Source organism: Lissotriton helveticus, chromosome 11 (genome assembly GCF_964261635.1).
Source record: "Lissotriton helveticus chromosome 11, aLisHel1.1, whole genome shotgun sequence".
NCBI lineage: Eukaryota > Metazoa > Chordata > Amphibia > Caudata > Salamandridae > Lissotriton > Lissotriton helveticus.
Genome location: NC_136072.1, coordinates 1207704155 through 1207731995, shown reverse-complemented (window position 1 = coordinate 1207731995; position 27841 = coordinate 1207704155). Strand labels below are relative to the sequence as shown.

The window sequence follows — 27841 nt, the reverse complement described above, 5'->3', positions numbered from 1 at the left end:
TTTATAGATCTAAAGCATTGCCTCAATAGGCCTAGCTCCCAACCGCTTAGCGAAGCCCAGGAGGGCCATTGTTGATCTTGCTACCGCATTGCTCTTAAGTTTTTGTTGTTGGCCCCAGTTACCCCTTTCATCAAAAAGGACCCAGAAGTAGGAGAAAACCAGGACCTTTGATAGTGCCATGCCATTGCAAGAGAAAGATTTTACCTTGACCTTCCAACTTCTTATCCCAGCCACCATAACATGAGATTTTTTACTATTAACTTTTAGGTCCAGGGAATCCATTAACCTGCCACAGTGGTCTAGCAGCTTCTGCAGGTCTACTCCCGTGCGTGCCAATAGCACTGCGTCATCCGCGTATAGTAGAACCGGAGCAACCGATTCTCCTATACGCGGGACGTCCAGGGAGGCTGTTCCCAGGTTCTTCTCTAGGCCATTAATATAGATGGTAAAAAGGAGGGGTGCCAAAATGCACCCCTGCCTAACGCCCCTATCTGGACTAAAGTGGCTGGTGCACCGTCGTCCTGGGTAACCCTCACTACTGCGGATAGGTCCTGGAGCAAGTCACTCAAGAAATTAACCAATACTGGGTCGATGCCTATTTAGCGAAGAATTAGCCATAATTTGGAGCGATTGACTAAGTCGAAGGCTGAGGAGAGATCCATAAACCCCATATATAAATACCATTCCTTATCCACTGTGTATTGACTTATAAGGAGGTGAAGGTTTAAACACTGGTCAATGGTGCTTCTATGCTCTCTACATCCATATTGGAGGTTAGAGAGGACCCCCTGCCATCTAACCAATCCCTAAGTTTCTGTAAAATGACTGCCCAGAACTCTCACTTAAGAGTCTAACAGAGATTGGCCTATAGCAGGCGGGTTCCCCTTTAGATCCCTTTTTAGGTCTCGGCCTCTCCATGCGCATTGAGCGGAGCGAGACTATAGGGGCTTAAACAGAAGTTTAACTAGCTGGCGATTTGGTGCTGTGCCCGTGCGCTTTTAGGTCAATGCGCAAGCGCATTGACCTAAAATGCGTGTGCACATCATCAAATCGCCATCTGTTCCCCAGCAGCTCTTCCCGCTCCGCCCCACAAGCTTCCCCCAGCATGCGCTCTGCCTGAGCCGCACTCCTCCCACACCTTTGAAGTGAAGCTTCACTTCAAAGGCCCCTGCTGCTTCACACTACCCCTGCTGCAGCCTTGTCTCATTTCTACTCCCCCCCCCCTCCCCACAGCAATGCCCTCCGTCTTGTTTCATCAGCCACACTGGATCACTCTGCCCCTCACCGCTGGTTCTCACCCCTCTTGCTCCTTAGCCCTCGCTACCGATCCCCCTCCCCGGACTCACTCTCCATTCACTGCCCACAACCAGCTGTAACGTTGAACCAGACTCCGCCGTCGATCTTGCTCCCGCCTATCTCTCACCCTCCCGGGACCGACTTCAATCTCCCTTTCCCCTTCACCACTGACCCCCTCCCCACCCCCCTTGAGCACGGGTTCAGACTGTAGCCTTTCCTTTCTCCGGTAATGGTATTTTCTCCTCTCAATTTTTTTGCACTTACTTTGATATTTTTTTCTCTCGCCCTGTTCTTCGATTACCCCCCCCCATCCTCCAGCATCGCCCCCCCTCCCACGCCCGTCATCCAGGAGTAGCTTGCTGTTTTTTCTCTCTTCCACATCTCCAACACCTCTATTCCCCCTCCTGCCACTCTCTACAGCACTAGCTCGCGCTCCTTCACCCACCCTTTCCCCTCTGTCACAACATCTCCAGCCCCCCTCACCCCGACCAGCACCTTGAGCACTGAGTCTCTCTCCAGAACGTATACTCTGCGCACCCTGCACTGCTCTAGCTTACCCTTTCTTCTCTTTTGAACAAATTGGCCACATGCCGCCCCCGTCTCCCCTCAATCACTGTCAGTTGTTTTTGTCCAGATCCCGGTACGGAACGATGTCCTTGATGACCCGCAGGGTGGGGAGGAGACTGACAAAATGCTGCAACTCCGGGCCGAATTATCCGACAGCGCTATTATGTGGCTTTGAAAATCAAATTATATGGTACATTGTGAATGAAACAAATTATGCGCCACCTTTTCACATTATTGTGTAGTTATTTAGAAACTTTTATACATCGATCCAAAATAGACCTCAATGATCCATCACCACCACCACATCCACCGCCGCATCCACCATCACCGCCGCATCCACCATCACCGCCGCATCCACCTCCACATCCACCATCACCGCCGCCACATCCACCATCCGCCGCCACATCCACCATCCGCCGCCACATCCACCATCCGCCGCCACATCCACCATCCGCCGCCACCACATCCACCACCACCACATATCCACCACCACCCCCGCATCCACCGCCGCATCCACCGCCGCATCCACCGCCACATCCACCGCCACCACCACCACCCCATCCACCACCCCATCCACCATCACTCCACCATCACTCCACCATCACTCCACCATCACTCCACCATCACTCCACCATCACTCCACCATCACTCCACCATCACTCCACCATCACTCCACCATCACTCCACCATCACTCCACCATCACTCCACCATCACTCCACCATCACTCCACCATCACTCCACCATCACTCCACCATCACTCCACCATCACTCCACCATCACTCCACCATCACTCCACCATCACTCCACCATCACTCCACCATCACTCCACCATCACTCCACCATCACTCCACCATCACTCCACCATCACTCCACATCCACCACCACATCCACCACCACATCCACCACCACATCCACCACCACATCCACCACCACATCCACCACCACATCCACCATCACCACCACCACACCCACCACCACCACATCCACCACACCCACCACCACTACATCCACCACCCCATCCACCACCATCACCACCACCCCATCCACCATCACCACCCCATCCACCACCACACCCACTACCACCACACCCACCACCACACCCACTACCACCACACCCACCACCACCGCATCCACCGCCACATCCAACACCTCCACCACCACCCCATCCATTACCACCATATCCACCGCCACATCCAACACCTCCACCACCACCGCATGCACTGCCACATCCACCGCCCCATCCACCGCCACATCCACCGCCACCACCACCATCACCACATCCACCACCGCATCAACCGCCACCACCACCTTCACCACATCCACCACCGCATCAACCGCCACCACCACCTTCACCACATCCACCACCGCATCCACCACCACCACAACCACCGCATCCACCACCACCACATCCGCCACCACCACCACCACCGCATCCACCACCACCACATCCACCACCACATCCACCACCACATCCACCATACCCATTACCACCACATCCACCACCACATCCACCATACCCATTACCACCACATCCACCACCACATCCACCATACCCATTACCACCACATCCACCACCACATCCACCATACCCATTACCACCACATCCACCACACCCATTACCACCACATCCAACACTTCCACCGCCACATCCATCACCGCCACATCCACCACCGCCACATCCACCACCACCACATCCACCACCACCACATCCACCACCACACCCACCACCACACCCACCACCACACCCACCACCACACCCACCACCACATCCACCACCACATCCACCATACCCATTACCACCCCATCCACCATACCCATTACCACCACATCCACCATACCCATTACCACCACATCCACCACACCCATTACCACCACATCCAACACTTCCACCACCACATCCACCACCACCACATCCACCACCACCACATCCACCACCACCACATCCACCACCACCACATCCACCACCACCACATCCACCACCACCACATCCACCACCACCACATCCACCACCACCACCACCACATCCACCACCACCACCACCACATCCACCACCACCACATCCACCACCACCACCACATCCACATCCACCACCACCACCACCACCACCACCACCACCACACCCACCACCACACCCACCACCACACCCACCACCACACCCACCACCACACCCACCACCACATCCACCACCACATCCACCACCACCACCACCACATCCACCCCCACATCCACCACCATCACCACCACCACATCCACCACCACCATATCCCCCAGATCCACCACCACCACATCTATATGTGTGTGGCTCTGTGTGTGTGTGTAGGTGCAAATGCAATGTTCTTGGATTTTCGTCACAATAAAATACACTGAACAATCTTCACAAAATGTATTTACAAACGTTTAAGATATTGCCATTATAAATTACAATAAATTTTATTTAAGTATTAATTATTTACAAAATTAAAAGCCATTGTTATTTGTAATATCAATACATGTAAGTCACGTAAATACAATACACATTGCATTACAAATGCTATAGGTGTCACATTTGCGAAAGTTAAAACTATTGACATTGTAACTGACAGCTATTATATTTGCTATTTTCAAAACCAACACAAATAAAATAAAAAGTGTCATTTACAATACCAATCGCTCAAACTTTCCTAATGCGAGACCTATTGCATTTCCAATGCTTGTTAAATATCGGAACTATGATCAATTTTGCCGATGATGAGAAGTCCACTAAGGACGAAGCGTTAAAGACATTAGTCAAGATCTTGGCCCAAAAATTTGGGTAAAGACTATATAGATCCTCAGGCACCCCATCGGGGCCTGGGGATTTGTTTTTTGATGTTTCCCTTATCGCTTTTTCCACCTCGCCCACCTCAAAATGTACCGAGACTTCCCCTTGGAAGGCAGTATTGGAACCACCCTGCTGCTCTGGGCAACCATAGATTTCCTTAAAATGTCGGAGCCAACATTCATCCGGGATGACAATCCATCTAGATTCTCCTGTTCAGAGAAAAACGGATGATTTATGGTAGACCAGAACTTCCTGCTAGCCCTCAAAACTTCGATAGAGAGAAGATTCTCCCACGCATCCTCTTTAATTTGCCGTTTACGTTTTGTGATAGCTGTTTTATAATTCTTCCGAAGGTTAGCCACCACAGCTCTATGCCAAGGTCTAGTTTTCAGCACCTGATGAAGGGCTCCATGCGCCATCTTTGTACCTTGCTAGGTTTATTTAAATTCGGTACCTTTAGATTCTTTGCGATCTGATCGCATACTGCCTCGTAGGCGCCTAAGATCTGTCCACTTGGGGCCGAGCTATTAAAGCAGACCGCAAAGTTTGCCTCCGCCTTAACTGCAAGGTCCTCGAAAAAGGATTCCGGCACCACCCTGTCCCATTTAATCCTTCTCCCTTGATCTTTTGTTGTCTAGCTTCTTAGAGCCCCCTGTCCATTACTCTTGGGCCCACTCAACTCCTCTAGGTCAACCTCTAGGAGAACCGGGTTATGATCACTAAATGTGAGGTCACCACTCTGTAACCTATGGTCTTAACTAAACGCCGCGGATAAAAAAATATAATCAATAACTGTGTTGGTCCCTCATCCAAAAAAAGTAGGTTCCCTCTCACCCCTTCGTCACGACCTGACTCAAACAGGTTCGTAATGGCCAGGAATTCTTCTAGCGCCTCTCCCTGACTACTATGCTCAAAATGAGGCACCTTTGCGGTATGCGCCCACACGGGTCCCCTGCGTAACAGTCCCATTTACATGGGTGAATATTAAAATCTCCCAGGAGGATCACCTCAAAGACAGAGTTCTGGTTAAGTTTGTAGACTGACAAAAATTGGTCCAGAGCACATAAGTGCTCATTATACGGTGTGCCCTCTTTAGAACTATAAAAAGTAATTAAAAGAAGCTTCTGTGAAGAGATCCCACACCACTCTAGCATCAGAATATTTGAAAGTAATTAAAAGAAGCTTCTGTGAAGAGATCCCACACCACTCTATCATAATATTTGAAAGTAATTAAAAGAAGCTTCTGTGAAGAGATCCCACACCACTCTAGCATCAGAATATTTGAAAGTAATTAAAAGAAGCTTCTGTGAAGAGATCCCACACCACTCTAGCATCAGAATATTTGAAAGTAATTAAAAGAAGCTTCTGTGAAGAGATCCCACACCACTCTATCATAATATTTGAAAGTAATTAAAAGAAGCTTCTGTGAAGAGATCCCACACCACTCTAGCATCAGAATATTTGAAAGTAATTAAAAGAAGCTTCTGTGAAGAGATCCCACACCACTCTAGCATCAGAATATTTGAAAGTAATTAAAAGAAGCTTCTGTGAAGAGATCCCACACCACTCTAGCATCAGAATATTTGAAAGTAATTAAAAGAAGCTTCTGTGAAGAGATCCCACACCACTCTAGTATCAGAATATTTGAAAGTAATTAAAAGAAGCTTCTGTGAAGAGATCCCACACCACTCTAGCATCAGAATATTTGAATCCAGGTCAAGTTTAACAGCACCTACCAAATTCAGGGGAAAAAAGGAAAATTAGACCACCCTTAGGCCTCCCACCAGTACCTCGAACTGCTGGGATAACATAGCTTAAGTAACCAGCCATACTAAAACTACTAGCAGCAACCCACGTTACCTGTAAAGCAATGATGTCATACTGTTTCACAAAATCCAGCCATAGGTCATCCGACCTCTTGGACCCAATACCCGCCACATTCCAGCTCAGAATCCTACATGGTGTTATCTGCTTAGCCCCCCATCTGGGTCACTCGGACTTGAGTATTAGCGGGTTGCCAATCGTTTGAATCCATGAGACAATGGAGAAAAAAGATTTGAGAGACCTATCTCCATGTTTGCTTGGTGCAGGGGTGAGTTAGTTGGTAGGATAGCCTGGAGAACCCTTTCGGTTCTGTGTGCTTATCCCACCTGTAGCCTATTCTGGTCGTTCTCCTCAGTTGTGTGTGGAGACCTCAGCAGACTACCCCGGGTAGACAGTGGCCCGTAGACAGTGGCCCGTATTCAATCAGATTCTTTGTGTATGGCCTAGCTGGTGGGTAAAAATAGCCCAGAGGAACCGGTCTAAAGCCTGTGCTATCCAGCTCCGAGGTGTCCCAAAATAATCTCTCGGCACTGAACCGGGTATTAAAGTTCACAACCACGCAATCACCAAGGATATTTTTGGGACGACGCCCAACCCAATCAACTCGCCTTGCCATTATAATAGATCTTGTAATGTCAGAGCCTCCTGTGCTGTGATGTGCACACCAGTGACTAGCTAACTTCAGAAGATCCTGAGTTGATTCCTTCTTGCCCTTTCTTAGGGGAAACCCCTGTAAAAACCGCTACTAATGGGGCTGCTTCAGGCAGTAGCTCCAGAGCAAAGCACTGCCGACAATCATGAATAGCTGTATGTAAAGATGATACCCTGATGTCGCCAGCTCCGTGATTAGTATACCCTACCCCATCTATATTAGTGGTAGGAGCTCTGCGGATGTTTGAGGGCTTATCCCTAGTGGGCATATTCTCTTTACAAGAAGTCTCGGCTCTAGGTTTCTCGGTATGGATTACTTGGACCTGGTTTAGGCTTCCTTGTTGGCCTATACACTGTTTCAAAAACACATCCGTTTTATCACATTTCTTTTCCAGCCCTGCTACACATGTATTGAGTCCACAATGTCTTTTGCAATGGCCACTAATGCAGGTTCCAGATGTGCTCTGAACAGTTCCTCAACCATTTCCCCAACATATTTTCTAATATTAGGGTCCAAACAATGGGCAGCAACAGCAGGTTTTTGTCTCTTAGTAGATTTTTTAGCCTGCCTGCGCTTGCGTGATGGCTATTGTAGGGTCGTCTCCAGGCTTTTAACCCCATGTCCATCTACCACCACTAATGGGCCAGTTTCTTCAACAATGGGCATGATTGGTGTGAGTGGTTTAATAATCACAATATTCAGCTCTAGCGGTATGCTCCGAGTCCGGTCCAACACTGGGGCAACTGTATCGGGACTACTGCAGCGCTGCCCACGCCCAACTCCCTTCCAGCATTTGCAATTTCCTTTAATAACCCCACAGCAGATGTTAAATAAGATAATTCATTCGGATTTCCTTGGGACCTCGGCTTTTTTCCCTTCCTGCTACCGTTACACTGCTGTTTACGCTAACCCATTCTAGATGTCAGGGGGGTAGCCCGGCCCCAGATGGCCCTAGATGGCCCGCCCTTTGCCCGAGCTTAGCCCGGCGCCGCGCGCGCGTCCCGCGGGGCGCCAGGGAATGCAGGTGATATGCGGGGGGCGGGGCTGGCTGGTGGTTCTCGGGACAGCGAGTCCCTCGCGCGGCTCCCACCGCCCGGCCTTGCTGTACTGGTGTCCTGGTGCGACTTGTGTGCTGGCCGGTGTACGCTGCGTGAACAACCACATGGGTGTGAGTGTGCACCCACAGGCACGGAAAGGCAGACCTGACACATTTAACAACCACATGGGTGTGCGTGTGCACCCATAGGCACGCAAAGGCAGACCTGACACATTTAACAACCACATGGGTGTGCGTGTGCACCCACAGGCACGGAAAGGCAGACCTGACACATTTAACAACCACATGGGTGTGCGTGTGCACGCAAAGGCAGACCTGACACATTTAACAACCACATAGGTGTGCGTGTGCACCCACAGGCACGCAAAGGGAGACCTGACACATTTAACAACCACATGGGTGTGCGTGTGCACCCATAGGCACGCAAAGGCAGACCTGACACATTTAACAACCACATGGGTGTGCGTGTGCACCCACAGGCACGGAAAGGCAGACCTGACACATTTAACAACCACATGGGTGTGCGTGTGCACCCACAGGCACGGAAAGGCAGACCTGACACATTTAACAACCACATGGGTGTGCGTGTGCACCCATAGGCACGGAAAGGCAGACCTGACACATTTAACAACCACATGGGTGTGCGTGTGCACCCACAGGCACGCAAAGGCAGACCTGACACATTTAACAACCACATGGGTGTGCTCGTGCACCCACAGGCACGCAAAGGCAGACCTGACACATTTAACAACCACATGGGTGTGCTCGTGCACCCACAGGCACGCAAAGGCAGACCTGACACATTTAACAACCACATGGGTGTGAGTGTGCACCCACAGGCACGGAAAGGCAGACCTGACACATTTAACAACCACATGGGTGTGCGTGTGCACCCACAGGCACGCAAAGGCAGACCTGACACATTTAACAACCACATGGGTGTGCGTGTGCACCCACAGGCACGGAAAGGCAGACCTGACACATTTAACAACCACATGGGTGTGCGTGTGCACCCACAGGCACGCAAAGGCAGACCTGACACATTTAACAACCACATGGGTGTGCTCGTGCACCCACAGGCACGCAAAGGCAGACCGGACACATTTAACAACCACATGGGTGTGCGTGTGCACCCACAGGCACGCAAAGGCAGACCTGACACATTTAACAAACACATGGGTGTGCGTGTGCACCCACAGGCACGCAAAGGCAGACCTGACACATTTAACAACCACATGGGTGTGCGTGTGCACCCACAGGCACGCAAAGGCAGACCTGACACATTTAACAACCACATGGGTGTGCGTGTGCACCCACAGGCACGCAAAGGCAGACCTGACACATTTAACAACCACATGGGTGTGAGTGTGCACCCACAGGCACGGAAAGGCAGACCTGACACATTTAACAACCACATGGGTGTGCGTGTGCACCCACAGGCACGCAAAGGCAGACCTGACACATTTAACAACCACATGGGTGTGCGTGTGCACCCACAGGCACGGAAAGGCAGACCTGACACATTTAACAACCACATGGGTGTGCGTGTGCACCCACAGGCACGCAAAGGCAGACCTGACACATTTAACAACCACATGGGTGTGCTCGTGCACCCACAGGCACGCAAAGGCAGACCCAACACATTTAACAACCACATGGGTGTGCGTGTGCACCCACAGGCACGCAAAGACAGACCTGACATTTAACAACCACATGGGTGTGCGTGTGCACCCACAGGCACGGAAAGGCAGACCTGACACATTTAACAACCACATGGGTGTTAGTGTGCACCCACAGGCACGGAAAGGCAGGCTTGACATGTTGAAAAACATCAGGTAAGCACCAACTCCTGACATGTGCAGGAAGGGCGCGCACACTTTCACACTGCATGGACAGAAGGAAAGTGTCCAGAGCCCTGAGGCTACAAACATAGAATCAGCAAAACCCAGGAGGAAAAAGCAAAAAGTTCAGAAGAGTACCTGAAGAGTATCAGGTCTAACAACAGTTCGATGTTTCACTCTCTGCCGAACGGAGCGTGAGGGCAGGACAGGGCCAGTGCGTCATTGCTGCTGATTGGCCACAACGAGGAGTGGCCACTTTATTTTGAAGTGCGCATGTCGGTTTGGCTGACTATCTGGTTGCGGATAGACCGCCATGTGCAATTCCAACCTCTGACAATACATGATCAAAGTAATTCCTAAAAAGCATTGATGGAGCCATTTCATGGTGGCAAACAATCATTCATTCATTATGAGAGGTAGCGGGAGGGTGTGATGCATCTTTTAATGGACACTTCTAAAATGGACTGGCGCACTGCGTACAGACTCTACAGGGCCCAGGCTGCGACCACCCCACACGGAGCAGCCTCCATCTTACACATCGCACCGCAGGGACTCTTCAAGGGCCCATCCATGGTCATCTCCAGGGTCAAAGACCAGGAACGGGAGAGCGCACATGCTTTCTCCAAGTAGTATGTGATCAGTGCCTTGCACGGCTGGTTTGGGCCTCACGCCAGGGCTTTTTTCCTGTCTGGTCAAGAGCCGGCTTTAGCGCTGGGGTCTGGTGCAGAAAGGATTTTGGCAAAAGGACCACCTTGGATTCCTTCTGTACCATCCAGCAAAAGTGCCCCTCATCTCTCCATAACTCCTCTCACATACATTTCTTTGTTTTAAAGCACTGGTTACGGCTGGTTTTACAAATCCACTCAGCTATCCGCAAATGCAGATATTATCCCACTGCTACTTTATGGCGAGTCAAAACTGCCACTAGACAAAACTCCATTTCTCTCTCTAGCAGGAACATTAACCACAAGAGTTATCTTGACATTACTGCCTGAAAGCTGGAAGCACAAGGAACTCTGCAGCAGTTGCTTCCCATGGTAAGTTATTGTTCAACACAGCCGCCCCCTCCCCTTGGGGTCAGTGCGTCCCTCCAGATCAGCACCCGGTGCGGCCGCACCAGTCGCACTGCCCTAAAGCCAGCCCTGGTCCGGTCTCAGTGGCTTCCTCTGGCCACAGACAGTCCACCTCGCTGTGACACTTCATGCTCCAGCACTAGGGTGGTGAACCTTGAGCAAACTCCTTCAAGGCGCTATGATTACTAAGCGCATCTTCAAGGTGCTTACCCCTCACAGGACCCAAGGGGTCAACGTGCAAAACACTTCAGTTTAGCCAGGGGTGAACCCAAACTTGTAACCGACCCAGAACCAGTGCTTTAAATGGGCCGGTACTGTCCAGTACTGAGAACCGGCACTTATTTTGAGAGCGAGAGCACCTGCACTTCTCAAGAGAGATGTACTAGTTGGAATTGGAGAGCATGACACTTCCCAAGAGAGATGTACTAGTTTAAATGGAGAGCGCCGGCACTTCAAGAGAGCTGTACTAGTTGGAATTGGAGAGCATGACACTTCTCAAGAGAGATGTACTAGTTTGAATTGGAGAGCACCTGCACTTCTCAAGAGAGATGTACTAGTTTGAATTGGAGAGCACGGCACTTCAAGAGAGATGTACTAGTTTGAATTGGAGAGCACGGCACTTCTCAAGAGAGATGTACTAGTTTTAATTGGAGAACACCTGCACTTCTCAAGAGAGATGTACTAGTTTGAATTGGAGAGCGCCGGCACTTCGAGAGATGTACTAGTTTGAATTGGAGAACACCTGCTCTTCTCAAGAGAGATGTACTAGTTTGAATTGGAGAGCACCGGCACTTCACAAGAGATGTACTAGTTTGAATTAGAGAGCACGGCACTTCTCAAGAGAGATGTACTAGTTTGAATTGGAGAACACCTGCACTTCTCAAGAGAGATGTACTAGTTTGAACTGGAGAGCGCCGGCACTTCGAGAGATGTACTAGTTTGAATTGAAGAGCACCTGCTCTTCTCAAGAGAGATGTACTAGTTTGAAATGGAAAGCACCTGCTCTTCTCAAGAGAGATGTACTAGTTTGAAATGGAAAGCACCTGCACTTCTCAAGAGAGATGTACTAGGTTGAATTGGAGAGCACAGCACTTCTCAAGAGATGTACTAGTTTGAATTGGAAAGCACGGCACTTCTCAAGAGAGATGTACTAGTTTGAATTGGAGAGCACCTGCACTTCTCAAGAGAGATGTACTAGTTTGAATTGGAGAGCACCGGCACTTCACAAGAGATGTACTAGTTTGAATTGGAGAGCACGGCACTTCGAAAGATGTACTAGTTTGAATTGGAGAACACCGGCACTTCTCAAGAGAGATGTACTAGTTTGAATTGGAGAGCACCGGCACTTCGAAAGATGTACTAGTTTGACATGGAGAGCACCGGCACTTCTCAAGAGAGATGTACTAGTTTGAATTGGAGAGCACCGGCACTTCACAAGAGATGTACTAGTTTGAATTGGAGAGCACGGCACTTCTCAAGAGAGATGTACTAGTTTGAATTGGAAAGCACGGCACTTCTCAAGAGAGATGTACTAGTTTGAATTGGAGAGCACCGGCACTTCGAAAGATGTACTAGTTTGACTTGGAGAGCACCGGCACTTCTCAAGAGAGATGTACTAGTTTGAATTGGAGAGCACCGGCACTTCACAAGAGAGATGTACTAGTTTGAATTGGAGAGCACCGGCACTTCGAAAGATGTACTAGTTTGACTTGGAGAGCACCGGCACTTCTCAAGAGAGATGTACTAGTTTGAATTGGAGAGCACCGGCACTTCACAAGAGATGTACTAGTTTGAATTGGAGAGCACGGCACTTCTCAAGAGAGATGTACTAGTTTGAAATGGAAAGCACCGGCACTTCGAGAGAGATGTACTAGTTTGAACTGGAGAGCACCGGCACTTCGAGAGAGATGTACTAGCTTGAACTGGAGAGTGCCAGCACTTCGAGAGAGATGTACTAGTTTGAACTGGAGAGTGCCAGCACTTCGAGAGAGATGTACTAGTTTGAATTGGAGGACACCTGCTCTTCTAAAGAGATGTACTAGTTTGAATTGGAGAGCACTGCACTTCTCAAGCGAGATGTACTAGTTTGAATTGGAGAGCACCGGCTCTTCTCAAGAGAGATGTACTAGTTTGAATTGGAGAGTGCCGGCACTTCTCAAACAAGCAGATACTCTGGTACAAGGTGCCTGCACTTCTATTTTCCCATTTCAAGCACTGCCCAGTACTGCAGGCAGCAGGGTTCCCTGGCAACACTGCACACTAACAACCTTGTGCAAAGGCCGCCATATTGCTAGAAGAGATGTACTGTCTGAGCCAGGACAGCTCCTGTGCATGTAAACAGTCCTGCAGGGTGCCGTGCACACTCATTCTTGCACACTCGCAATCCCGTGCACGGCTGCTCTTCTGTGCTTTTGTGAGTTTGTGCATTCAGTGTTAGCTCTGTGCACGGTAGCCCAGGAAGCAGGTGTGCCCTCGAGCATTGTTACAGAGGCAGATCCATGCACAGCAGGTGTCATGGACCGCTAGTTCTGTGCACTGAGCCTTACAGGCAGCTTTGCACTATGCTAGCTATGTGTACAGGTAGCGCTGCACTGAAGTCTCCCTGTGCAAGAGCACTGTGCAGCCAGCCCTGAGCATTAGCTGCACTGTAGTCCTCCAGACTGTTCCACTTGTGCACTAATCTGTCTGTGCACCGGAAGCTCGAATTATTTGGAGGGTGCAGGGGACCCTGTGCTGACAGGTAGCCTTCAACAGAAACGGCCATAGAGACGCAAGCCCAGCCTGCTGAGAGCACATGCAGTCATGCACACTGCCAGCCCTGGGCATTTCCACCTGTGTGCACTGCCACCCATGTGCACTATCAGCCCATAACAGTGCCAGCCCTGCTCATTTACCTTGTGCACCGCCAGCCCTAAACGCTGCCACCCATGTGCACTCTCAGCCCATTACAGTGCCAGCCCTGTGCATTTACCCTGTGCACGCTGCCAGCCCTGCACGCTGCTAGCCTTCTACACCGTCAGCTCTGGGCATTGTCAGCCCTGTGCACCTGCACGAATTTCCAACCGTGTACTCTGCCAACTCTGCACACTGCCAACTCTGGACACCGCCAGCCATGGACACCGCCAGCCATGGACACCGCCAGCCATGGACACAGCGACCCCTGCACATTTACAGCCCCATCAACGCCGCCAGCCCCGGACACCGCCAGCCATGGACACCGCCAGCCATGGACACCACTACCCCTGCACATTTACAGTTCCGGACGCGGCCAATGCCCCGGACGCCGCCAGCCCTGTGCACTGCGACCCCTGCACATTTACAGCCCCATCAACGCCGCCAGCCCCGGACGCCGCCAGCCCCGGACGTCGCCAGCCCCACCCCGGACGCAGCCAGCCCTATGCACTGCGACCCCTGCACATTTACAGCCCCAACACCACCAGCCCAGCAAGCCACCAGCCCCGGGCACAGTCCGCTCCGCCCAGGCGCTGCCCTGCACGCCGCCCAGACACCGCCAGCCCAGCCCCGGACGCAGCCAGCCCTATGCACTGCGACCCCTGCACATTTACAGCCCCATCAACGCCGCCAGCCCCGTGCACTGCGACCCCTGCATATGTGCAGCCCCAACACCACCAGCCCCGCATGCCACCCAGCCCCAGACAGCTCCGCCCACGCGCCTCCCCAGACACAGTCAGACACAGTCAGACCCAGACACAGTCAGACCCAGACACAGTCAGACCCAGACACAGTCAGACCCAGACACAGTCAGACCCAGACACAGTCAGACCCAGACACAGTCAGACCCAGACACAGTCAGACCCAGACACAGTCAGACCCAGACACAGCCAGACCCAGACACAGCCAGACCCAGACACAGCCAGACCCAGACACAGCCAGACCCAGACACAGCCAGACCCAGACACAGCCAGACCCAGACACAGCCAGACCCAGACACAGCCAGACCCAGACACAGCCAGACCCAGACACAGCCAGACCCAGACACAGCCAGACCCAGACACAGCCAGACCCAGACACAGCCAGACCCAGACCCAGCCAGATCCAGTCAGACCCAGACACAGTCAGACCCAGTCAGACCCAGACACAGTCAGACACAGTCAGACCCAATCAGACCCAGACACAGTCAGACCCAGACACAGTCAGACCCAGACAGTCAGACCCAGACAGTCAGACCCAGACAGTCAGACCCAGACACAGTCAGACCCAGTCAGACCCAGACCCAGTCAGACCCAGTCAGACCCAGTCAGACCCAGTCAGACCCAGTCAGACCCAGTCAGACCCAGTCAGACCCAGTCAGACCCAGTCAGACCCAGTCAGACCCAGTCAGACCCAGTCAGACCCAGTCAGACCCAGTCAGACCCAGACCCAGTCAGACCCAGACCCAGTCAGACCCAGACCCAGTCAGACCCAGACCCAGTCAGACCCAGACCCAGTCAGACCCAGACAGTCAGACACAGTCAGTCAGACACAGTCAGACCCAGACAGTCAGACACAGTCAGTCAGACACAGTCAGACACAGTCAGTCAGACCCAGACAGACACAGTCAGTCAGACCCAGTCAGACACAGTCAGTCAGACCCAGTCAGACACAGTCAGTCAGACCCAGTCAGACACAGTCAGTCAGACCCAGTCAGACACAGTCAGTCAGACACAGTCAGACACAGTCAGACCCAGACAGACACAGTCAGACCCAGTCAGACACAGTCAGTCAGACCCAGACAGACCCAGACAGACACAGTCAGACCCAGTCAGTCAGACCCAGACAGACCCAGTCAGTCAGACCCAGTCAGTCAGACCCAGTCAGTCAGACCCAGTCAGTCAGACCCAGTCAGTCAGACCCAGTCAGTCAGACCCAGTCAGTCAGACCCAGACAGACACAGTCAGACCCAGACAGACACAGTCAGACCCAGACAGACACAGACAGACCCAGACAGACACAGACAGACCCAGTCAGTCAGACCCAGTCAGTCAGACCCAGTCAGTCAGACCCAGTCAGTCAGACCCAGTCAGTCAGACCCAGACAGTCAGACCCAGACAGTCCGACCCAGACAGTCCGACCCAGACCCAGTCAGACCCAGACCCAGTCAGACCCAGACCCAGTCAGACCCAGACCCAGTCAGACCCAGACCCAGTCAGACCCAGACCCAGTCAGACCCAGACCCAGTCAGACCCAGACCCAGTCAGACCCAGACCCAGTCAGACCCAGACCCAGTCAGACCCAGACCCAGTCAGACCCAGACCCAGTCAGACCCAGACCCAGTCAGACCCAGACCCAGTCAGACCCAGACCCAGTCAGACCCAGACCCAGTCAGACCCAGACCCAGTCAGACCCAGTCAGACCCAGTCAGACCCAGACCCAGTCAGACCCAGACAGACCCAGACCCAGTCAGACCCAGGCACAGTCAGACCCAGGCACAGCCAGACCCAGGCACAGCCAGACCCAGGCACAGCCAGACCCAGGCACAGCCAGACCCAGGCACAGCCAGACCCAGGCACAGCCAGACCCAGGCACAGCCAGACCCAGGCACAGCCAGACCCAGGCACAGCCAGACCCAGGCACAGCCAGACCCAGGCACAGCCAGACCCAGGCACAGTCAGACCCAGGCACAGTCAGACCCAGGCACAGTCAGACCCAGGCACAGTCAGACCGTTACTGTTGTAGCAGTGCTTGCTGCTCAGTCCGCGTTTCGTCCAGAGAAAGTGTAGTTTAGTGAATTTGTTTTGTTAAACCGTCTGTAGTCCTCTATCAGCTCCTTTCAAAGGAGTTCTGAGGCAGAAGATTCACGAGCTGTCCTTGCACCAGCAGCTTCTTTCCAGAGTTGAAAGATTAGTCAAGACAGTTCCAGTGACGCAAGTACAGCCCTGGGAGCAAACTTCAAAATATGTAAAGACACTACGTAGTAGTTCAAAACTTTGCTTCCGTTGCTCAGACCCCAAATAGCACTCATGTTTCGTATTGAGGATTCTTTTAGAGAATGACATTTTTGAAAGAGTCTTAGGTTTAAATAATTAGAATAATAAGTGGAAACTTACCTGTGTTGCTCCAGTTGAGTGTAAAGGCTTCGTTGATTCCACCTGCATTAAAAAGAAGAGAAAGGTTAATAGTTCTACCAACAATATCAAATACTGATTAGTTCTTAGACTGCACATTAGTTACTTTGAATTGTAATTGCATTCCTACAGGATAATAAGAGACCCTGTGGCTTGTTATTACTAAATAAGGTCAGAAATACTGACTAAAGCAAGACGTATGGGGGCGAGTGGGTCTGGGAGAAGTCCTAATTTGTCAATTAAATTGTAGTGGCAAATGAATATATAGAACACTTTTCTTACTGTCTACCCAAAATTCATAAAATTAAACAATTCACCAAACATAAGAAATGTATGTAAAAAACACAGTTTATTATGATACCTCCCTTAGGGGTTACAATCTAAATTATTAAAATGCGTTAAAATGAATCTTCCACATAGTGAAAAATCTGTGATAAAAAAGTCAAAACAGAGTCGACGCGGCGTTTCGGTGTACGTTTACAATAGTCACACCTTCCCAGGACATTTTGACATTTGATTTGTAATCTGAATTTTTGAAGCTTTTATTTAAATTTAAAAAAATTCTAGAACGACTGGAAACTTGTAAACATCTGTTTCTTATGATCATGTGGTGCCTGTGATGAGGCAACTACGTAAAGTAGTTAGACACGGAGGAGCCACCGTAATTTGCTCTCGGGTCAGTTTCAAAAGGGCTCAGGATCCCTTCGTCAATTCGGAATCGCGAGTTTATGTATTCATTTTTATGTGGCCGATGTGAATAATTGGATCACTTGTCTGGTGCCTTGGAATTTAAAATTGCTTCTTGTTTTTCTTAAGCCTTTGTGGATTAATTCGGCCTCCCTGCTCCTCCGTGTTAGAGTACTCCGCATTTTAATAATTTAGATTGTAACCCCTAAGGGAGGTATCAAACTGTTTTTTACATAAATTTCTTATATCTTTGGTGAATTTGTTAATTTTATTAATTTTGGGTAGACAGTAAGAAAAGTGTTCTATATATTCATTTGCCACTACAATTTAATTGACAAATTAGGACTTCTCCCAGACCCACTCGCCCCCATACGTCTTGCTTTAGTCAGTATTTCTGACCTTATTTAGTAATAACAAGCCACAGGGTCTCTTATTTTGCACTGTTCTCCCCCTCCCTGTGAAAACAACCAGGGGAACCTTCCAAAAAATGTGTAGTTGTATTCCTACAGGATAGTTACATTTTGCAGTTGTGAAATCACTACAAGTGAAGGACGCGGTTTCTACATCTCAACCACTCTTTTTGTAAATCTTTGGGTATCTTGTGTAGTCTACTTGGAAGATTTCATGTAGGTTCAATCTCTACATACGCTCACACGGGGGACCCTTTTAAGCAGACCCTGGTGGGCTCCCTCATGGAAACTGAGCACATAATGCCTCTTCTCTGGAAGACTGGCTTTTACCCTCGGTGAACACCGCAACACACTTTCACTCCATATTTCAATCTATGAAATAGTTTCTGCATGATCGCAGCTATGGTCGAGACGCTAATCTTGGAAGGGGTAAAGTTCCATCTGCTTAATTTCTTCGGTCTGCAAACTCGGGTATAACCCTACCCCGTCTTTGGAAACAGCCAGGAAGTAACATCGGCACATCTTACCTTAGACAGAGCAACATCTCATCCTCACAGTTTTCATTCAGCACCAAACTCACATAAATCCCCATGCAATGAAGCACTTTCACTCTGCACTCAGACACTTATCAACCTTCATTCTTGCACAGAGGACTCACACCATGCTCTCCGCACTCATTACTCTGCTCCACCACCTCTGTACTTAATTCCCCCCCCTGAGGAAAATTGAATTTTGCCTTGTTATATGTGCCTACGTGTTCCCCATCCTATGTTATATGTGCATGATCGATATGCATGTATCCCCCTATGATCGATTAAAAGACGCAATTATAGTTGTGTCCAACTCTAGTATGCCAGTTTCCAGTTCTCGTGAAAGCAACGAGTATTAGGCCTATGTTGCCACGTTTTACAGTGTGCACGTTAATTCACCGCATTGTCCCCGTTTCTAGGCCTCAAAGGGCCCGGACACCAGATTCAAGCTCCAGTCTCCTGAACCCATTCCGAGGAGCAATGCAGCCCCCACCTGCATCCCTGACCCTTCACTTACTTCCTGCCAAGCAGCGCGGTGCCCGGCCTGGCTCTGCCTGCCTGTCAAGAATATGTTATGCCTCTAGTTATCAGTTCAGCTCTCCGTCTTCGCATTCCTAAGCTACTGAACCGCATAAACAGTTTCAGCTATAGTCTAGTCTTTCTGTCTCCATGCAAGAGCATTACTGTATTAATATTCATAGAAGATTCATAGCACACGCAATACATGTAGAATATATGCATGCACCAGCCTTAGTGTCAAGTAGCCTTTGCCCTGATAACTTTTAGATTCTATCAACATGTACTCCAAACACCAGATATGCTATAGGTACATGTCGTCCTGACACCGCAGACTTTAGTCTCCTCTTCTAGTGCAGAAGTCATAGCCCCCAGCTCTCCCCGGTAACACGTCATTGCCCGTTTGCGCGCACCACTAGGTTAAAGGTCCCAGCTGCTCAGGTAGTCCCCTCCATGTTTCCGCCCATTCATGACATTTCTGTGACGTTCTCATCACATGTCTACGTGCACGCCCTGTGCACGCCTTCTTTTCACGCCCATGTCTTCTTATCTTACGCTTGTCACTAGTTACGCCTACTGTATGTAATTTAAATGTGATGTTTTACTATATATACCTTGTACTGTTGATGAAACGTTGCAGCTGCCTCTCTATTTTATTTCAGGCTGTCCCGATTCTGTCCCTTCCCTTTTGCCTGAATAAAGCCCGTTCGACTCAGATTCCTCGGATCCTGCCTCCTATTTATTGAGCTATCTGTTATTATTAATGTATTCAAAAATAGTACCGGTATTTAATTATTTATTTACCACATAAATGGCGCCCGAATAGGGACGAGCCCCTTCCCCACGCGCTGGCGATGTAACGCAGGCCCCCTGACCCTCTGCAGCCGTGACGGAACTCTACCGTGCACGTGCAGATATTTCTGCTTCAAGTCTCCCTCAGGCCCACGGAGGAGACGGAAACTGCGGTCCGGCATCCAGACGAGGCGGTGTGGAATGTGGTTCGTCCCGACCAGAGCCCAAGCCGAGAGTGCAAGGTCCGAGGTATCCGGAGGCCCACCTGTTTCTGAAGTCCGAAGTTCGTAGTCCGACGTCGTAGCAGTCCAGTCCGAGGCCTTCAGTTTCTGCTTCCCGGTGAGTACCGTTGCGGGGGAAGTATCTAGACAGGATCATTAGTTTGTTCCTGGTCCGATGGGTTTGGGTACACAGATCCAGTCGGAAGTATTCACCTAGGTGGATACGGTATGACGTGTCTCTTTATGAGACCGGTATGTTCTGCACTGTTTTAGCAGTGCATCCAGTAATTCTAGTAAGTCCGTTCTCGAGAAATTCATGTGTTATGTTTTCAGTGTATCAGGTAGTATTCTGTTCGAACTGTTATTACTGTATTTCTGTGTCGTGGTATGAGTGATTTGTTTGCCATTTCATTACTGTGATTATTGTGTATTGTGTTCGCAAATAAAATTCCGAAATGCCTCTGTTCTCGAAATTTTGTCAGATAAAGACCAGAAAAGGGTTACTCGAAGAAGCAGTTCCTGTCCCCCCTAGGGACAGTCCTGGACATTTTTATGTATCACAAGCATGGCTTAGATGCCATATTATATCTAGACTTATGGGCGGATTATACTAAAGATCTTGAAGAGAAATATAGATGGCCTGTATCAGGTACATGGGATGCCGAGTGCATCATGCGAGTAGAAGAAGCGTTATGGAAAAAGAAAGCCAGACAGTCCCAGAAAGATGCCATCGAGTTATGGCGCAAAGAATCTCATAAAAGAACCGAAAAAGAATTCAGAAAAACAGAACTAAGTAGGGAAGCCTCAGAGAAAGCCCAAGAAAGGGAATTAATAGAAGAAGGTGAACGAGTTAGAGCAGAACAGTCAGACAGACAGAGAAATGCCCTTATTAAAGGTATGTATCCTCTTCTTGCCGAGGGCTTGCCGAAAGCAACCCCGGAAGCACCCTGTAATTTACCGCCACCATTGGTCCCGATTAAGCTACGTCATAAACCGACCTCAGCTGAAATTTTTCTCTCGTCCTACTTGGACGACACAGTCCCAGAATATGCAAACCCTATTCCGCCTGCTCACCCACAGCCTCCTGTTAATAATGTAATTCCTGTTCCTCCAGCCACTGGTCCCGGGGGCCAAGTTAATGTGACAGTACCCCCATACCAGCCCACAGTAAATGTACCCGCTTTTCCAGTCACTTTACCAGCACGTCCAGTATTAACCGACGATTCTGGTTCAGGAGCAGTGTGGGGAAGTGCTCCTATCACCCCGCCTCAAGTAAGACGACTGACGCCGCATGACGCAGCGTTACAGCGTACGCCAAAACTGGCTACACACGCAGACCTCAAGCGACTTCTTACTGACTGTATATATGATCCAGTCCCAGGCGAAGATCACATGGTAATATATTCATTACGTTTAAGACGGGTTGCCACCTTTCTGGCCACCCTGCCCGATATGAGGGAACATCTAGACAGAATATATCGTTTTATCCGTACAGGAGAGAATCCAGGAAGTATTCACGAAGCTATGGCATACAGAAAAACCGAGACTCAACATATGATTTTACAGTTCTTGATTAACTGTTTAATAAGAGAACAAGATTATCCTGATAAAGATAAAGAAGAGATGAAAGGTCTGACTAAGTGGAGTGACAATATAGCCGAGGGAAAACACAAGACACAAGGTAGTGTAGACAGTATGTACAAGAAAATTCGTAAGGAAATTATAAGTATACACCAGAAAGAGAAAGCAAAAAGAGAAACCGAGAAAGAGTATGACTCTTCTAATGAAGAGGTAGACAGCGAGAATCCCTCCAGAATAGCGTATGTAGGTAGAACTAGACTTTCCGACCGACATTCACGCCTAGATTACAAGAAAGTTTTTCCTCCTCCAGTACCAGAACAGTGTTCTCTTGAACAAGTATTCCAGGCCACCGATCAAATTCTGAAATCACGAATAGGTTATAGCGAGCTTAGTACCATGCATTAACAAGAACTAGCCCGATCAGCAGTCCGATGGACTAGTGATTCTACCACGTTTCCAGATGAAATAGTGGCCCAAACGTTTCTGAAACTGCCCCCAGCCGAGCAGCGTCTGGTGGGTACGTATATGATCCAGCACCTCATTACACTGTATGAGGATCAGCATTCTGATCCAGGTCCTCTACATGATGTATTAAACGAGTTACTCCTAAATAGATGGAAAGGTCTAGGTACCGATTTAATTAGTGTCATATTAGAACAGCGCCACAAATACCGAACGTTTCTGAATCCACATTTTGTTCCCGTTCCACCCCCAGAAAGAAAATCATTCTACATAGACAGACAGAATCCGTTACGAGAAGTACATCCAGTTAAGGTAGAGGGGGGTGGCCTAGAACGAGTATTTGTCTACACCCCAATCACGAAAATAGAACTCTTGGAAATGAAGAAGTTAATTCCCTGTCACGATAAAGATCCAGCAGGGTTCCACCGTGAATTAAAGGACATGCTCCGTATGGGAGAATACACGTATCCTGATATCATTAAAATGCTAAAGGTCCTGTTGCCTGCGGGCACATATGAAAAACTCAAAGAAAAAGAATGGGAGGTGGGAGAGAAAAAGATAGATTGGACCGCATTAGAAACTGAAGATAATACACGAGTACCAGGTACCGGTCTTGGGGATAAAGCTAAAGCATTGCCCGAGTTATTGATACAAGTTTTGCCAAGATTATTAGCCACGAAAAAGGAAGATTGGGATGCCATCTCAGCCTGTAAACAGAAACAAGACGAAGATACTAGTGATTTTTATTCTAGATTCGAGAAATGTTTCATTATTAATAGTGGTCTGAAAACAAGTAGTGAATCGTATCCCCATCTTTTTGTTACCAAACTAGTCGAGAATTCAAGTCCACAAGTTAAAAATCGAGTACTGAAAGTCGAAAGTACCTGGCAAGCTAATACTCCGTCACAGATGCTCCAGATGCTCCAGTACCACCAGAACAGAATTAGGGAAGAGCAGGAACACGAAAGGAGACGTATGAAAGACACGAAAATGAAAGTACTAGTTGCACAATCTGTTCCGCAAGACAGTCAGAAGAGGGGTACGAATCAAGCCAGTCATCCTACAGCTCCCGTTAAAGGGACATGCAATTACTGTAAACAGCCAGGTCATTATATAAACGAATGTGCAGTTCTGAAACACAACATAGCTACTGGTAAAACGAAAGAGAGACCACGTCCGCCTAAACAAGAACAAGTTTCACAGAATTCCCAGCCACCGCAGAATGCACCACAGACAGTTACAGTACCGCAGCCTATAGCTGCAACACAACACGTTACTCAGCAGATGTACCAGTACGCACAGTCAGAGTATCCAGATTATCAGCCATATTCATGAAACAGCCTAGGGAGGTAGGCTTGCCTCATCGAGATTCCTGTAGATCAAGAGGGTCCCTATGTACATAGTCAAGTATTAGGGAAAGACAGAAAGTTTCTGATTGATACAGGGGCAAGTAGGACTACCATCAGTCATGACGAGGTTCCAGGGGCTCCACTCTCAGGCTCTAGAAATGTTTCCCTTGGATTTTCAGGAAAGCCTATTGTTAATGAAATATCGAAACCAGTTACTCTAGAAGTTGGTCCATTGTCCCGAACTACAGACTTGTTACTCACGAAATCTTGTCCAGAAAATGTATTAGGTATTAAAACCCTGAAAGAATTAGGAGCCGTCATATGTTGTTCCCCAGAAGGGGTACGACTTTCTGAGAGACTTTAAAGGTCATTATGTGTTACGTGATTTTGATCCAAGATTATTGAATGTACCACAGCATTTATGGGCGCAAGGTCCAACTGATGTAGGTTGTATGCACATCACACCCCATCGTGTCACTCTGAAGAAAGGTGTTGTATTACCACGAATCAGACAGTACAAATTGCCACCTGAGGCTGTAGCAGCCTTATCCAAAATTATTGACGAGCTGATTGTTCAAGGAGTAGTTGTAGAAACTGACTCCAATGTATGTAATTCTCCTATCATTCCGATTCTGAAACGTACTGATCCAAATGCACCTCCAGTTTATCGATTAGTGATTGACCTTCGAGAACTTAATAAATGCATCATACCCCAGTACCCAGTGGTTCCAGATATTTCTTCCCTATTGACAGCCATTGATTCCGAAGCTACGTTCTTCACTGTTATCGATCTCAAGAACGCATTCTTTAGTGTCCCCATTCATCCAGACAGCCAGTTCCTTTTCAGATTCTGTTTAAATGGAAGAAGCTATAAATTCACACGAGCACCTCAAGGTTTCACAGAAAGTCCTAGCATTTACAGTCAAGCACTTAAAAGACAACTAGACAATATTCACATGCCAACTGACTCTGCTCCAGTATGTCGATGATCTATTGATCACAGCCCGTTCTGAACGTGACTGCGAACGTGCGTCACTTACAGTCTTGTATTTTCTGGCCGAGATGGGGCACAAGGTGTCCCCTTCCAAATTGCAATTCTGTGTCCAGCAAGTGGTCTACCTTGGACACTTACTGTCCAAGAGGGGTAGGCTTTTGACACCTGACCGTATCCAGTTAATAGCACATCTTCCACAGCCCAAGACTCAGAAGGAGGTACGAGCTTTTATCGGCCTCACTTCTTACTGCAGACAATGGATTCCTCAGTACGCATTTCTAGCCAAGCCACTGATACAGTTAACGACAGGAGGCAGCCGTATCGACTGTCCTCCCTTGGACCCAGGAACATACACTTGTTTTCAATGAGTTAAAGAAAGCTTTATGCCAAGCACCTGTTCTAGCAACACCAAACTACAGTAAGCCTTTTACACTTTTTGTTACTGAACGTGATGGTACTGCATTATCTGTTCTCACACAAGATCAAGCAGGACAATACAAGCCCTGTGCTTATTTTTCTAGCACATTAGATCCGGTGGCCCAGGCTCTGCCTGCGTGCCTCAAGTCAGTTGCAGCCACAGCTCTAGCTATCAGACAAAGTGATTCCATAGTGTTAGGACACTCCCTGACAGTACAAGTTCCACACTCCGTGGAAGTTCTTTTAAACCGAACACAGACTCAGCACTTGACAATTGCACGTTTAACAGGTTATGAACTGACACTGTTTCAGCCACACATTGAAATCAGACGCTGCAACATTTTAAATCCCGCTACACTGTTACCGTCAATTACCTCAAATCCTGCCACACATGACTGTGTGGAAGTTGTTAACACCATGACAAAGCCAAGACAAGACTTGACAGACATTGCATTACCTGATCCCGACCTGACACTTTATGTGGATGGTTCATGTATGAGAACAAGTACAGGAGAACTAGTAGCCGCGTATGCAGTGACTACTGAAACTGAAGTTATAGAAACACATCGTATTGACACCCTGTCTGCTCAAGCAGCAGAGCTTGTCGCTCTGACCCAAGCCTGCATACGTGCCAAGAACCTGAAAGTTAACATACACAGATTCACGTTATGCATTCGGAGTCGTACACGACTTTGGAGTGCTCTGGCAAGAAAGAGGTTTTATGACTTCTCATGGAACCAAGATTCAGCATGGCCCCCTCATTCAAGCTCTGTTAGATGCAATACATTTACCGACAGCTATCGCCATCATGAAGTGCAAGGCACATACGAAAGTCACGGACATCATTTCCCAGGGTAACGATCTAGCAGATCGAACAGCCAAGCTCACAGCTCAGACTCCAGACATTCCAGTTAACACGACACAGACAGACATTCCAGATCAGACTACTTGTATGACAGTTAAGGACCCTACACAAGACGTAATAGATATACAGTTACATGCTACTCCCGATGAAATCAAGAAATGGTCTGAACAAGGAGGGGTCCAGACAGATCAAGGATGGTTGACGAAGGGAAAAGCCACATGTTTCTCCCCGACTCTATGGTTCAAGTCATTATTAACACCGCACATAGTCCAGCACACTTAGGAGAAAAAGCCATGTTAGACAGCATCCAGAACCTCTGGTTCAACAAGCATTTACGAGCAGCAGCCAAGCAGAAAGTGCGTACCTGCATGATCTGTTGTCAGTTCAATCCAGGTAAAGGTGTCCCGGTGGAACAAGGTGGATTCCATCCTCCTGACCACCCTTTTGAAGTCCTCCAGATGGATTATATTCAGATGGAGCGATGTCGAGGTTTCAAGTATGTCCTCGTAGTTGTATGCGCTTTGTCCAGGTGGACAGAAGCATATCCAGTTCCAGATTACACAGCTGCGACCACTGCCAGGCAGTTGGTTCGTGAGTATTTTCCCCGCTATGGATTGCCTAGGGTCGTGTATTCAGATAACGGTCAGCCATTCTCATCCGAGCTCATGAAACAAGTATCCCTTCTGTTAGGGTACCAGTGGAAGTTCCACTGTGTACGACATCCTGAAGCAGCCGGTCTCGTAGAGAGACATAACCAGACCCTGAAAATCCGAATCGCCAAAGTATGCGCAGAGAAAGGTGTAGATTGGATGGTAGCACTGCCAGTCGCCCTTTTCTATATGAGAATGGTCGCTCATTCCCGTTCAGGTCTATCTCCGTATGAGGTAGTGTTCGGTCGTCCCCCAAATATGTGGGGTACACCTAGACCACGTACAATTACAGATGTTGACAGTAATATGCTGACAGATTACCTAGCCTCCTTGATGTCTGCACTACAATCTTGTCGTTCACAGGTTGCCGCTGCTTTTCCAGACAACACCGAAGTGAAACCGCATGAGGTCATACCAGGCGACCTAGTACTTGTGAGGAATTTTGATCGTTCAAGTCCGCTGGAGCCCCGCTGGAAGGAGCCCCGACTAGTACTACTTTCAACCAGGACTGCCGTGAAGATAGAAGGAAAGAAGGGTAGGCTGCATTCCAGTCATATAAAGAAATTCCATGGACTCAAACCAAAGACTTTTCTCAAAGACTGCCCCGTTCTCAAGGACTGCCCAGACACTGAATCTAAACTTCCCCGGTTAGAGAAAACTCCGCAGCAGGAGTATAAAGATAAGCTCCGGTCTAGTAAGTCAGCCAGTTTAATTGTCTAAGTCCCTCTCGGGTGAAACGGTTAGACAGGTTCCTGACATGTATGAGATAGACCCACACAGTGAGAGAGTTAGTCAAAACTAAGAGAATACGTTATCAAAAGAATCTTCGAAGTAGATGTATTATTACTCTGTTTTTTCTGATATTTCTGAGTCTTATGGTTACCTGCATAAGTTATGCCTTACACTTATGTTTTCCTATTTCACATGTACATATGTTTTCTAATGTTACAGTAGAGCACACTTTTAGTGACCTGCCTCCTCACGAGTTATCCTATCGTCTTGCTATGCGTAATAATACTTTCATCCGAATGCTACACTATTCACACCAGACCAGCAATGCCACTAATTGTTGGGTGTGTGGTCGACTCCCCCCTTTCCAGACACCGAAGGGAGTTCTGCCACTCTTTCCCTATCCATTTTCGCACAATGGTTCGTGTGGAGCATGGTCCACGTTAACGTCATCCTCAAATG

At 48.8% G+C, this 27841-nt stretch overlaps 1 protein-coding gene across 2 annotated transcripts in view; it reads right to left on the bottom strand.

Annotated features, from left to right (window-relative positions):
* Window positions 1-27841, bottom strand: part of LOC144791642 (uncharacterized) — a 237662-nt gene that overhangs the window by 121795 nt on the left and 88026 nt on the right. For both annotated transcript variants that reach the window (XM_078666367.1, XM_078666368.1), the window contains exon 2: window positions 17159-17200. In XM_078666367.1, the coding sequence (XP_078522493.1) occupies window positions 17159-17200 (42 nt within the window). The remainder of the gene's footprint in view (window positions 1-17158; window positions 17201-27841) is intronic.